We start from the raw sequence: 14,664 nt of genomic DNA on the forward strand, positions 1-14,664 counted from the left end.
TCAACAATGTCCAAACACTGGTAAAAGTCCCCTGGGGAGGGGACAAATTGCCCTTAGTTTAGAACCACCATTCCAGCCAAACTGAACCACACAACTCAGTGCAGAATCGTGTTGCATCCACTCTTTGTCACCTGATTGTCCTTTGGGCTCCCCAACCACTCTGTAAATTCCCTAAGAGAAGGATGAAGTCAATCTCACAAGTGCACCTACCCAGCAAAGGATTAGACACACAAAAACCTTCAGGAAGTACTCATCCTGGTGACTTGACGATGAAGTAACCCCACAGGCTGTTCCTCCCCCGTGTTCCCCACGCCTCTTAGCTACGCTGTACAAGCAGCCACGTGAAGGGATCCTCCAAGGGTTAGGCCAGGGCTGTGGCAACATAATTTCACATGACGACTGGAGACCAATCCACGGCTCTCTGGGCTTACAGTAACCCAGCACAATCTGGGCCTGGCCATCCACCTGGAATCTTACTCCCAAGGCAGGGAAATGATTGCACGTTCTATTTTTGTGGGCAGCCCATCCCAGCCTATCCAAGGCTTCCTCACCACACTCCAGAACCACACCCCAAGGAGTAGGAGGTCATAGGTATTTACACCACTGCCTGGGGGGTAACCCAAGAATTTCCAAACCCTTGAAGAAACCACAGAATACACCATGCAATAATTGAAACCAAGACTGAGACCATGGGTCACAGTTCAGTAGAATTTCCTGAGAACATGTGTGTTAACCAAGAGACCAAACAATAAAGAATATTCTGAATCCCTGACGCAATGGCAATGCCTGAGGGAACCAACAGCTTCTGTGCAACTCAGTCCCAGCAAACAATTCACCACTTGCAAGAAAAGAAGTCACTGTGCCACACTCCAGCTGCCGGTCTTCAAAGCCTGTCTCCCTCTCTCCTGAGTGTGTATTTTCTGCCACTGCCCCTCCTATCTCTTTCAGTTAAAAGAACAAGATAGGTCAAGCAATTGACTTCGGACTGAATCTCCATTTTTGGCAACAGATGCTTCTCCTGAGGTTAAGTCCAGGTTTAAGTCCAGTTAAGCCCTTCCCAGAGGAGCAATGGCTACAGAGCAAGCGCAGAAATGGCTAAACCAGGTCAAATTTGCAGGGCGTTTCAACTCCCTGTTGCTACAAATCAACAAACAGAATCAAGAATAGCGCCAAGAGGAACTGTCATCCAGGTGTTAGGGAGTCAGGGCAGGGGAAGCAATTTTATAGCACAGTTTGGTTTTTATTCCCCCCAAGTAGCCCCATATTTCTCTTTTCCTAGACTAAAATTTACCTCTTCAGGGAAAAATGGTGGGCGGGGGTGGATCAAACTCATGGGATATTATGGAGGAAATGAATGTTTTCTTTGGCCCCTTTCTGGATAAAAGTTTCAAAATCAGCAGATACAGTCTTCTTTTCCACTGAGTAACTGTCCAGTCTGCTGGTTTCTCTTTGCTTTGATAATAGGAATGTGATTTAAAAAAAAAAAAAAAAAACAACGATTTCTCTAAAAAAACAGCTTCTTGCAAAAGAGACGGTTGGCGGAGGGGTGGGGAGCAGGTGTTTAAAAAAGTCACCTGAAAGGCTTGGATGAGAGTCACCCTTTCTGTTAGGTGACAGGAGGGAAGTGAGGTGTTTATGGAGCTCCCGCTCGTAGTAGTCACAGATTTGTACAAATCGGTTCCAGTACGAATTTTAGCTTCCACCTCTGGTAGTACAAACAAGTGCTACCCTGGTGTCTGCTGCATTATATAAAGCCAGTTCACTTCCAGCAGGGTCTCGCTTTACTATACCTAAACCTGGTATCAATGATAAAAAGCCCACACAGGAGGGTAATGGTGGCCGGGAACTCAATCCCAGACGAGGAACAGGGCCGCGGGGAGGCGGGCTGACAGGAGATTTGCTGCAGCAAATAGGAGCAAATGTGCTCCTCCTATGGCATGCAAGAGCGGGATGACACTGAGGACGTCTGCCTCCAGAGTTGCCGCCGCCGCACTGGAGCTCTGTGATCTCCAAGAGTTAACTTCGTAGTTTCAGTTGCCTCATATGAGAAAGGAGATAAGAACTCCTACCTCATGGGTGGCTGTCACGATGAAATAATCGAAATATCATGTCCGGCAGCGTAGGGGTTAAATTAGAAGATAGCAAATTCCCTCAGCCCTCTCCCTGGGCATGCCCTCCCCACTTGCGGCTCCCTCACAGCACTTTCAGTGTTGTCCTAGGGAGTCCCGAAGATTTCTGACTGTGTCCAGGGAGTAACTAGGGTTCAGCACTCTGGCTACTCTGTCGTATTCAGCATTAGGCCATGCAAGGGCCTAACACAAAACTTCCCAGGTGGTCTAGTGGTTAAGAATCCACCTGCCAGTGCAGAAGACATGGGTTTGACCCCTGTTCCAGGAAGATCTCACAAGATGCGGGGCAGCTAAGTCCCTGCACCACAGCTACTGAGCATGTGCTCTAGAAAGCCACGCACCACAACGAAGAGTAGCCCCTGCTCAGCCCCACTGGAGAAAGCCCGCGCAGCAACGAAGACCCAGTGTGGCTAATAAACAAATAAATTAAAAAAAAAAAAAAAAGTAAATAGCCCCCTGTGCCTCTACCCCATACATTCCAACCTGGGAAGGGCACACTGCCTGAAAGGGCCCCAGACCCACCACAGCGTCGCTGGGGACGACTTATTTCAGTACCAGGGATCATCACACTTCCTCAGTGAGGACATCTCAGGGGATAATTTTCCGAGAGAAAGGCAACATTCGAGATGCAGAATATAAATTATCGTCTTGATGGATCCAGGCTGCATTCCAGCAATTAGAACTCGCACTGGTCCTTCCACACACCTGCTGTGCAACAACCGAGACCACTGGACTGTGGAAAGGACCACCTGCAAAAGCCACCTTTCCACCCGTGAACCGTGCCGCTCCGCTCCTAATGTCACGTGCCGCCACCTGCGTAAAGCTCCACCATCCGTGAGCTCGCTCTACGCCCCCTACCTGTGAGCACGGGGATAAAGTTTCTACCCCTTGGTATCCACAACATGCTGTGAGTAGAACAGGTGCTCAATACTTTTCAGATAGAGATGTTGGTCACAAGAACTTCCAGCATTATAAAATCAATACCTTCTGAATTAAACATGAAATAGAATTCATTCAAATCGCAGACCAAGAACATTCTGTTGTAATCTTGTTCTTTGAAAATCAGTAATCCATCTGCTAGGTATACAGGATAGATTCCCTCTTAACCAGAAAACTCATTTTCTGATCTTGCCAGATAAGGAAGGGATGGCATGCTCAACTACATGTTATACCTAAAATGTGCCATGTGGTGCCACAGCCCAAAAGTACAGCAGGTGATTCTCTTCAGAACTTCAGCCCCAATAAGCACAAACACTGTTCTCTAGTCAACCCTGTAGCTTCCAGGGGGTTGTCTTAGCTGTCCTTAACTGGAAGAACTAAAACAGCCTAAGGCTTCCCTGGGGCTCAGTGGTAAGGAATCCACTTGCCATGCAGGAGACATGGGTTCAATCCCTGGGTTGGGAAGATCCCTTGCAGAAGGGAATGGCTACCCACTCCAGTATTCTCACCTGGGAAATCCCATGGATAGAGGAGCCTAGTGGGCTACAGTCCATTAGGGCTGCAAGAGTCAGAGGTGCAGGATAAAACTTAGCAACTAAACAACAACAAGGCCTAGCTGCCCTTTATAGACACTGAATTCATGCCACACTCATTATTGGATTGAGGCCCCTCATGCTTTCCTTCCTTCTCTGTGTCATAAAGGACACCAGTACTTGCTGAAGCAAGGTCCTTGTCTTATCTCAGGAATACCTAATACCAAGACTCATCGATGACAGTGTCGTTTCTCATCTGCAGGAGAAAACAAAAACAACACTCCCAACCTAATCTGTCTGGAATGCTCCTTCCCTGGCTCATATGTCTGGTAAACTCCTACTCATCCTTCGAGACTCAGATCAAGTATCACCTTCTTAGGAAAGCCTTCCATGCCCATCCTGCTCCCCAAGCCTGATGCTTTCCCAGCCTTTGCTGTCCTAGTCCCTGGGGGTCCTCTGTTTCAGGCTTAGCACACTGTCTTATAATTATACCAAAGTTACTAAAGTGCAGGGAAGGGGGTGAGGGGTGTGGGCCAAGTTGAGGCGGAATCTCTCCAAGTGTGGCCAGATATTACCAGGTCTGAACCACCTGGGGAACTTAATAGAAATGAAGATTCCTGGGCCCTGGCCCCACACCTACTGAATCTATATTCTAATCACCCCACTCCTAGGTGATTTTTATGCATTTGAGAACTACTGCACTAGAGTGTGATTTCTAGGAAGAAGCACGGTGCTTTATTTATCCTCTGTGCCAGATCCACATTCATTAAGTGCAGTGGCATTATTCAGTAGATGCGATGTGCATGAGAATCTTCCACAGAGTAAAGAGCAAAAGGGTACTCAGAGACACGCGTCTCATTTGGTACCTGGGCCACCTAGAAATAAACTTCAGAAAACATGCCCCGGCGGGAGCAATGCATTAATCCAACTCCACTTTCATAGACACCGGTAGATAGCAAGGAAAACACCAGGCTTTGGAATCAAAATGCCTGGGTTTGAAAATTTTAAAACAAAACAAACCAATCAACCAACCAAACAAAAAAAGCCAAAAACAAACAAACGTTAATGACCTAGCTAGTTTCCCTAGCTAGCTGATCAACCTTGGACAAGTGGCTTACCTCTGTAAGCCTCAGCACAACTACCAGAGAAACAGAATCACAATCCACGTAAGATAGGTGTGTAATGTGTATTAAGAGGGAAATAGTATATGAAAGCATATATGTGCGCGCGTGTGTGTGTGTATGTATATATATATATATCTCGGAGAAGGCAATGTTACCCCACTTCAGTGCTCTTGCCTGGAAAATCCCATGGGCAGAGGAGCCTGGTAGGCTGCCATCTCGGGTCGCACAGAGTCGGACACAACTAAAGCGACTTAGCAGCAGCAGCAGCAGCAGCATTCCCCACCTGCTGACATAGCATGAGATGCTTCCTATTTCCAACACTGCTCAAAATCCTCGCCAGGGCTTACTCTGCCCACAAGTCAAAAGGACAGCCCTTCCTGAGGGACAGAGGAAGTGCTCCAATAGGGTCCCCACTCTCTCTGCCTGTCTCTGCATCAAAGGAACTCTGAACAGTAACAAAAGCAGTAATAGAACATGTGGAGCTTTTCAGAAAAGCTTACTTTTAGAAGAATTTCAGGCCACCCAAGGGACACTCTAGTCCTGTTCTAAGCATGAGGTTAAACAGCAGTCCCTAGAAGCATATATATTTCTTTTGTAAGACTCTGGTTTGATCACATCTGTGGCTTTTTCTCATCCAGGAACAGGCAGCAGAAGGGTGTGTGTCTGTCCCCACCCCCGCTTACAGCCGCTGCTGATTACAGCTACACATTCCAATACAGACTTGCCTCTCAGACCAAAGAGGGGGCGGGGGTGGCCTGATCTCAGAAGCCCTGGAACAAATAGTTGGCAACAGCTGTGTTCTCAGAAGACCGCAGTTGGTCGCTACTGTTTTCTCATTCCACACTAGGTTACCGGCTATAACTCAAGTGCCCCTACTTCAAACGGCAGCTCACAAAGTACTCAAGTCTCTGCCACGGGGGTCTGCTGGCTTGGAAAAATCCATCAGGAAGACCAGAGTGTGGTCAGTCCCACCCCCACCCCTCTGAAACATTCAGGACGTCCCTCGGACCCACAGCCCTGACCACAGGCTTAAAAGGAGAAAGTCTCTAAAAGGAGCCCTTCCCTTTAAAAGAAGGCCCCCCACCCCAACTCAGAATCTCTTCAGAAGCAGAGAACTGTGAAGAAATCTCTGCTCACTAACCCAATCAAAATGGAGAAGGAATAAAAGGGGTTTTGATCAGGAATCCTGCTCCGCCTCTCCCCTTCCCGGCCTCACCCCTCAACTGTTTCCTCACTAAGGCTTTGGCAATGGTTTTACGGTGTCTCATGGAAAATCAGAACAGATAATCCAGCAAGAGCTCAGGGATACATGGGGGTTAAGAACCCGGTGGCCAGGGGAGTAAGGAGCAACTAGAAAGCAGGAAGAAAAGCCTGGAAAATTCTGTAAGGGAGCTGGCCTGCTATAACTGCGAGACATTTTCTAAAAGGCTCCCTCCACCCAAAGCAGTAGTGCGATAAGTAAGCTCCCACCCTCTTCCCTTTCCGAACCCAATCCCCAGACCACCCGTTCCATTACCTGTCTAAGACCCAAAAGGAAAGGCATCCTGCAAGAGCATCGTCCACACTAACGTTGGGAACAAAGGGCTTTTGAAAAGTTAAGGTCTTGGAAGCCAATAGTTAATTAATTGATTAATAAATGAATAAATGAACATTAAACTTTAAAAAACAAGAAGTATATTCCACTGTTATTCCCATTATAGAGAGGAAACTGAATTTTAAAACAGGTTGCTGCTAAGTCACTTCAGTCATGTCCGACTCTGTGCGAGCCCAGAGACGGCAGCCCACCAGGCTCCCCCGTCCCTGGGATTCTCCAGGCAAGAACACTGGAGTGGGTTGCCATTTCCTTCTCCAGTGCATGAAAGTGGAAAGTGAAAGTGAAGTCGCTCAGTCCTGTCCGATCTTTAGCGTGGACTGCAGCCTACCAAGCTCCTCCGCCCATGGGATTTTCCAGGCAAGAATACCGGAGTGGGGTGCCATTTCCTTTTCCGTAAAACAGGTTAAGTAACCATAGAGTTACTATATGACCCAGCGATTCCACTTCCACGTATTTACCACCCCCAAAATTGAAAACAGGGACCCAAATAGATACTATGTACATGCTGTGGACATGTACACCCCTGTCCATAGCAGCATTATTCACAGTAGCCGAAAGTGGAAACAACCTAAGTGTCCATCAACTGAGGATGAACAAACGAAAGGTGGCATACCCGCTTACTAGAAGATTGTTCAGTCATAAGAAGGAGTGGAGGGGCCTTCCCTTGTGGTCCGGTGGCTAAGATTCTACACCTCTAATGCAGGGGGCTCAGGTTCAATCCCTGGCCAGGGAACTAAAACCCGCATGCTGCAATGAAGACTAAAGATCTTGAGTACTGCAGCCAACTCCCAGCACAACCAAATAAACAAATATTTAGGAAATGAATGAAGTTCTGACGTATGCTACAAAGTAGATGAACCTTGAAAACATTACGCCTAGTGAAACAAGCCAGTCACAAAAGACCAAATGTTATATGATTCCACTTAAGTGAAATAGGCATATTCACAGAGACAGATTAGAGTTTACCAGGGCCTGGGGGGAGGCGAAGGGGGAGTTATTGCTTCGTGGATATACTTTATGTTTGGGGTTAAGAAAACAGTTTTGGAAGTAGACAGTGGTGATGGCTGTACAACACTGTGAAGTATATTCAATGCTACTGAATTGTACACTCAAAATGGCAAATTTCATGCTATGTATACTTTAACATACTAAACCTTTTTAAGTCATATAGCAAGAAAGGGGTTAAGCTAGAATTTGAGGCTAAACCCGTCTGACAATAGGGCCCCTGATCTCAACACAAGGGTTTCACTCCCCCAGGCAAAAGCAGCAAACATGGAATGAAGAGAACTGCATTCAATGCATCACTATCTGTGTGACTTTATTCAAGCCTTACCCTGGGAAGCCTCACTTTGCTCAGCTGATAAAATTGGATAGCTGTCTGTTGATTGTGATTTCGTAATACAGAGAGTCCCGAGCCATGATTCCTGATCCAGATATCATTTGCTTCTGCCCACTCTGGAGACGTTGATGGACAGTGAGCAAGGGACAGGGACTAGCTATCTGTGCCCTTACCTAGCCCCTCCCCTAGGGGTTTGCCCTGGTGTGGAGCCAGCTCTTGAAAGAAGCCTCCTCTCCCTTCCCCATTCTGGAAGAGGACTCCTGGCTGTGCTGCAGGATAAACTTCCACAAGGTGAGCATTAACATAAAGTCAAGGAGAAGGTCAGGGGAGCCCTTAAAAAGGCCTTCTTGCACCCTAAGGTGGCTGAAGCCACTCCACAGCTCTTTGTCCTGACTGCTGCCACCCAGACACAATGTGGCTGCTCCTGGCTGTCTTTCTGCTCACCCTCGCCTATTTATTTTGGCCCAAGACCAAGCACTCTGGTGCCAAGTACCCCAGGAGCCTCCCATCCCTGCCCCTGGTAGGCAGCCTGCCGTTCCTCCCCAGACGTGGCCAGCAACACAAGAACTTCTTCAAGCTGCAGGAAAAATATGGCCCCATCTATTCCTTTCGTTTGGGTTCCAAGACTACTGTGATGATTGGACACCACCAGTTGGCCAGGGAGGTGCTTCTCAAGAAGGGCAAGGAATTCTCTGGGCGTCCCAAAGTGGTAAGTAATGCCTCTGACCCCTCCCCTCACCAGCCCCTGGGCACGTTGAGCTCTTCAGCCAAGGCCATGCCTGCAATGCCCCTTCTAGTTCCAGCAACCTGTGATTCTTCCAATAACAACCTGGTGGGGCTGTGGGTGGGGAGTGACCCCTCAGACTTCACCCAGCTTCTAAGCTAGGCAGGAAGAATTAAAGGAAGACTTTATTTTCTGGCTGTTTCTGGAGGTGGGACAGGGTGGGAGTGGTGGTTTGAGGGGGTCAGGGAGCCCTTACAACATTATCTCTCCCAGCTGAAAAAGTGAAAGTGTGAGCTGCTGAGTCTTGACCGACTCCTTGCAACCCCATGGACTAGCCCACAACACTCCTCTCTCCACAGATTTCTCCAGGCAAGCATACTAGAGTGGGTTGCCATTTCCTACTCTGGGGTAGCCTCCTGACCCGGGAATCGAACCCAGGTCTCACCCATTGTGTAAAAGTTCTTTATCATCTAAGCCACTTGGAAAGCCCAAGAGTCTAGCTCTCTGAGCCTGAAATCTGAGCTCTCATGATTCACTGAAAGAGTACCTGTAAAGCATTTAGCCCAGTGCTGGAAGTTCTCAATAACTAGCCTTGATCAACACTGTTCACATGGAAAACGGGTTAGTGATTCCTGTCCTCCGCAAAAAGTTGTGAGGGGGAAGTACCCTGATTCTTGGAGGGCTGGGATCACTATTTCCCTGGGGCTTCCTCGAGCTGCTCCAGCCCTGGGGAATTGACCTATGCAAGCACTTTTGGGGAGGACGCTGAAGATTCAACCTGTCGAGCTTTCTGTTTGTTCCTGGGGGCAGAAGGGAGTAGGAGCTAGTCAACCAGGAACACTGCCAGCCTCCAGTACAGCATCTGGCTGAGGGGACTCCCCTGAATGTCCTGGGCAATGCCCCCTGGCTGCTCATCTTTGATCAGACCAAGGCTTGACTCTTCTTTGCTTGGGCCAGTCGGCCTGGTTCTTGGGCCAACTACCCTCTCCCATCTCTGCTGGGCTTCTTCTCTCCAGGGCAAAGAAGAAGGAGGCGGCTAGTCTGATGGGGCCTGCAGATATGGGGATAGAGGACAGAAGGTCTGGGGGAACCTGTATAGTTTTGGGGGTCTTCTGGGCAGAAGCAGCTTGGCCCATGTCTAGGCTGGGTGGATAAGACATGTGCCTCTCCCGATGTGGGCCTGTATTGGGCACATGGCTAGCAATGGAAGGGAGATCTAAAGGGGGCTCAGCTGCTGTGCCTTTAGCTGCCCCCATCCCCAGAGGACCCAGGGAAGGGTAGGGGCCTGGTGTGTCCTCAATCTCTGCTCCTACAAGTTTAGAGAGTCCATCCCATCACAGCTGCCTCACCCTGTCATTGATCTGAACAATCTAATTCAGGGTTCCTTCTTTTGCCTTACTCTGTCTCTCTGTTGGAACTGGGAGTATCAGGCCATAGGTTCTGTTCTGCCAAGGCCTTGCAGTCAGGGTGGAGTGAAGCAGGGAGCTCTATAAGGAGGCTGCGCAACAGCTACCAGCCTCATTGCCCTCGGGGAGGGCAGGTGGATGGTGTCTGAGTCCTATGTCCTTTTCTGCTTTCCAAAGGCCACTCTAGACATCCTGTCAGACAACCAAAAGGGCATTGCCTTTGCCGACCATGGTGCCCACTGGCAGCTGCATCGGAAGCTGGCACTGAATGCCTTTGCCCTGTTCAAGGATGGCAACCTGAAGTTAGAGAAGATCAGTGAGTGCCTGGCTGGCCCTGGGCTGAAGGAGCCTGCAGAGGGTTGGGGAGGGAGAGGGTTCTGGTACCTCCATTCCACATTTTCTTGGCTACCACTGCCATCTGCTGGACATCTGCTCTCTTCGATTCAGATGGAACTGGTCGAGGTGGCGGTGAAGGGATGACTCAACTCCCGCCCTCACACCCCTCTCTCCCCAGTTAATCAGGAAGCCAATGTGCTCTGTGATTTCCTGGCCACCCAGCATGGAGAGGCCATAGATCTGTCCGAGCCTCTCTCTCTGGCGGTGACCAACATAATCAGCTTTATCTGCTTCAACTTCTCCTTCAAGAATGAGGATCCTGCCCTGAAGGCCATACAAAATGTCAATGATGGCATCCTGGAGGTTCTGAGCAAGGAAGTTCTGTTAGACATATTCCCTGTGCTGAAGGTGAGGATGGGGCCAGGTCCTATGGGCAGACCTCAGCAGACCCTGATCGTATCCCCAGTTCTTTCCTCTTACGGTTCACTCCAGACCTCATTTTTTTTCTGACGACCTCAATTACAGTGACCTCTACCTCCTCTGACTCTTCAAAATCTTGCTGCTTCTCTACAGAAATAGGTTTAGCTTTTAAATTATGCATTTTAATACTCATGATAACGTTGTTGGTGTTGTTGTTTACTCACTCAGTCGTGTCTGACTCTTGAGACCCCACAACTGTTACCCACCCGACTCCTCTGTCCATGGGATTTCCAAAGCAAGAATACTGGAATGGGTTGCCATTTCCTTCTACAGGGCACCTTCCCAACCTAGGGATTGAACCCACGTCTCCTGCATTGCAGGCAGAGTCTTTACCCGCTGAGCACCTGGGAAATGCCATGTGCCAGTCCCAAAGCTCCACATGCATTAATCATGCATTCCCTTTGGAAGTGGGTTTATTATCCCCATGCAGATGAAAATACAGGCTTCAAAAAGTTAAGGAACTTAATCATGCCGTGAGACTCAAGTCTGTGTTACATGAGTAAAATCTCAGTCAGTGCTAGACGTTTGATTGAAGGGGGAGGGGAGGTGACTCCTTTCTCCCTTGTTTGGAATTGTCCTGGTTGTCACCGATGGTCCCATTCTGGGTCCCTGTCCTGCTTTCCATTCTGGCTGAAGGTTGAGGTTAGAGTGGGAACTCACCAGGGAGAATCTAACATTTCCACTTTGCAGATTTTCCCCAGCAAAGCCATGGAAAAGATGAAGGGTTGTGTTCAAATGCGAAATGAATTGCTGAATGAAATCCTTGAAAAATGTCAGGTAGGTGATGGAGCAGAAGAGATGACGAGTCAGGTGGAAAGTGGCAGGAGAGCAGGGTAGGGTCCATTTTGGACAGTGTAGGAGCTCCAGCACCTAGCCGCGAGCCTGCCATAGAGTTGGTGCTCAATAATCCTGACTTAATAATAAATATAAAAATAAATAAATAGGAGTAGAGAAGTGAGGAACTGCAGAGGACCCTGAAGGGACCCATCCACCCTGCAAATTTAAAGAGGGCCCAGTGTTTTTTCCACTTCCACCAGTTCATGGGTCCTGACTAGCCTCACTCCACTCCCTCATTTCCAAGTGGGAGAAGCCTTTGTGTCTACAGTCTGGGTGAGAGTATGGCAGGGGTTGCAGATGGGGCTCCTTTCTCTTCATCGTCTCCCAATCTCACCCAACCAGGAGAACTTCAGCAGTGATTCCATCACTAACTTGCTGCACATACTGATCCAAGCCAAGGTGAATGCAGACAATAACAATGCTGGCCCAGACCAGGATTCAAAGCTGCTTTCAAATAGACACATGCTCGCTACTATAGGGGACATCTTCGGGGCTGGTGTGGAGACCACCACGTCTGTGATAAAGTGGATCGTGGCCTACCTGCTACACCATCCTTCGGTGAGTTTCTCTCTACCCGAGCCTTCCCAAGCACTCCTGACCCCAGGCACACTCACCTCTGCTCCAGAGAAAGGGAGAGTCAGTATCTCGGGGGTTCTTCGCAGGATTCGCAGGATGACTGTGCTGCACCCTTTACCCAAACAGTGGTTGGCTCTGGCCTTTGGGTGGAGCTGCCTCATCTTCTGCAAGCAAAGCCAGGGTTGTAGAGCCACCTCTGGGAAGGGTCTTGCCCTTCTGGGTGTGACAGTAGGTTCTTCTAAGCCCTTGCTCCTCCTGGGCTGATACATCCTGGTAACATCCACCCTGTCTGGACCCCAGTTGAAGAAGAGGATCCAGCATGACATTGACCAAATTATAGGTTTCAATCGCACCCCAACCATCAGTGACCGGAACCGCCTTGTCCTGCTGGAGGCGACCATCCAAGAGGTGCTTCGAATCCGGCCTGTGGCTCCTATGCTGATCCCCCACAAGGCTGTCATTGACTCCAGGTGTGCCTTCCCTCCCAGGAACATCCAACCTTCCTGGTCCCTCCCCCAGCATCTGACCCTTCCAGCTGGCTGGTCAACCTACAGTCAACCACTGACAACCGATCATCGTACCCACGACCTACTGACCAGTGTGTCTCCTACCCACTGACACCCACTGACCCATCGACCTGACCTCCCTCAGAAGCTGCCCGCTGCCTGGGAGACACGTGCTCCTACCCAATCCAAAAGCCGCAACACACACACACACGCACTCATGCACACACGCACCAGCTCAATATGCACACCCACAGGCCCTAACAGACCCACAAGTGTTGATCCTAAGTGCTACTCAGGAAGAGAGGGCTGGATTCATATTCAATCTGGCAGAAGCTGAGGAGAAGATGCAGGAGTGGGCATGAGGGAGTGGGCATGAGGGAGCGGGCATGAGGGAGCAAAGGACTCTTTTCCCCAGGGTAGGGACCACGGAGACTTGGGGCAGAGAAGGTGGGGAAGGACGATACTCCAGACCCTCTTTTCCTCTCCCTCTCTGGAGCAGCATTGGCGACCTTACCATTGACAAAGGCACAGACGTTGTGGTCAACCTGTGGGCACTGCATCACAATGAGAAGGAGTGGCAGCATCCCGACCTGTTCATGCCCGGTGAGTCCCTGTTCTGTCCTGCCCCGCCAGCCACACAGCCCCCTCTGTGCCCACCTCTCCAGCATTGCTTCCCTTCTGCCAAGCTTCCTGCTAGAAGACTCCTGACTCCCACTACATGGACCTGTTGACACCCCTAGCCTACCCTACACTTACCCAGATTCTTCACAGCTGGGTTCCCCACTCTCCTTCCACCAACTGCAGCCTCCTCTTCTGAGAAGGCCCATAGGCATATGTCTCCTGTGAAGTCAGCCCCCTCTCCTGTGGGATGGTGCCATTTTCATGTTTAATACACCTTTTCATCCTTCCTGAATATTCCATCTTCTCTGTGTGATTAAGGGCTACCTGAGAGCAGGGCATTTATCTCTCCTACGATTGCCGCCCCCACCCAAATAAGGCTGTCCACCTTCTCAGACTGGGGCTCCCCAGGCAGGGCTTGTCCTCCCCCTACTCCTCTACTGACACTGACCCTGGCCCCTGGCTGACGCCTCCCGTGTCTGCAGAGCGCTTGGACCCCCACGGGACGCAACCCATCTCGCCATCATTAAGCTACTTGCCCTTTGGAGCAGGACCCCGCTCCTGCGTAGGTGAGATGCTAGCCCGCCAGGAGCTCTTCCTCTTCATGTCCCGGCTGCTGCAGAGGTTCAACCTGGAGATCCCGGATGATGGGAAGCTACCCTCTCTGGAGGGCCATGCCAGTCTCGTCTTGCAGATCAAACCTTTCAAGGTGAAGATCGAGGTGCGCCAGGCCTGGAAGGAAGCCCAGGCTGAGGGTAGCACCTCATGACTCCACCCTATGTGACCCCCACCACACAGAATTAGAGGAGCTCCCCCATCCTCTCCCACCATTCCTTCTTCCTCCCCGCCCACTCTGCCTTCTTTCCCAGCCTGCAGCCCTGGCAGTGATGTACATAAAACAGTTTCTTTCTCCAAAGGCATCTGAGCAGCTCACTCATTTGTTCACTCGTTTCTTTCAACAAGTATTTTATGGGCCACCTACTATTTGGACCCTCAGGCTCCTTGGTTTCATGAAACTTAAAATTCTAGTGAGGGCTGACAAATGAACATTCTAGAGACTCATAAGTGCTTTAGAGTCAATTTGGAGTCAGTTATATTCAGTGCTGATGGTGCAAGGGGAATGGCCGAGGTGGGGGAGGCTGCTGTGAATGAAAGGGTGGGGGAGGCATGAAGACTGGGGGGAGGTGCCCACTGCTGAGGGAGCATCAGGGAAGAGGCTCTCAAGGTAGGAGAGGCCAATGCTCGAGCCAATGAGGGGAAGAATGGTCCCTGATGAAGTCAGACTGCAGGCAGGGCCAGGCCCCGCGGAATGTTTCCAAGTAGGAGAAAGGAGTTCTGGTTTCTAGTCCAGATATGAAAGGAAGTCATAGGAGGGTTTATACATTTAGGTGGAAATGTCTGGCTCATATTTTTAAAAAATCATCCAAGTGGAAACTGGTCTGCAGAGAGATGAGAGTGGGGCTGCGGGGGGAGGTTGTGCTGGTCCCTGAGAGCAAAACGATGGTGGCTTACACCCTGGGGAT

General features: G+C 49.8%; 1 protein-coding gene across 1 annotated transcript; it reads left to right on the plus strand.

Moving 5' to 3' along the window:
* Nucleotides 1-7,927: 7,927 nt before the first annotated feature.
* Nucleotides 7,928-13,996, plus strand: LOC102270532 (steroid 17-alpha-hydroxylase/17,20 lyase). The gene is made up of 8 exons (XM_005888047.3): nucleotides 7,928-8,367; nucleotides 9,966-10,104; nucleotides 10,303-10,532; nucleotides 11,295-11,381; nucleotides 11,784-11,999; nucleotides 12,318-12,487; nucleotides 13,023-13,126; nucleotides 13,627-13,996. The coding sequence occupies exons 1-8, from the start codon at nucleotides 8,071-8,073 to the stop codon at nucleotides 13,908-13,910; spliced, it is 1,527 nt and encodes a 508-aa protein (XP_005888109.2). The 5' UTR covers nucleotides 7,928-8,070; the 3' UTR covers nucleotides 13,911-13,996.
* Nucleotides 13,997-14,664: the final 668 nt, after the last annotated feature.

This window comes from Bos mutus, chromosome 26 (assembly GCF_027580195.1).
Source record: "Bos mutus isolate GX-2022 chromosome 26, NWIPB_WYAK_1.1, whole genome shotgun sequence".
In the NCBI taxonomy this organism is placed as follows: domain Eukaryota; kingdom Metazoa; phylum Chordata; class Mammalia; order Artiodactyla; family Bovidae; genus Bos; species Bos mutus.

What these genes read in the sequence shown, in the direction of transcription:
- LOC102270532 (XM_005888047.3), top strand. Translation starts at nt 8,071, where the DNA reads ATGTGGCTGCTCCTGGCTGTCTTTCTGCTCACCCTCGCCTATTTATTT. An exon ending in CCTGAAGTTAGAGAAGATCA is followed by an intron (nt 10,105 to 10,302) that starts GTGAGTGCCTGG and finishes CTCTCTCCCCAG; the next exon opens with TTAATCAGGAAGCCAATGTG. An exon ending in ACATATTCCCTGTGCTGAAG is followed by an intron (nt 10,533 to 11,294) that starts GTGAGGATGGGG and finishes TCCACTTTGCAG; the next exon opens with ATTTTCCCCAGCAAAGCCAT.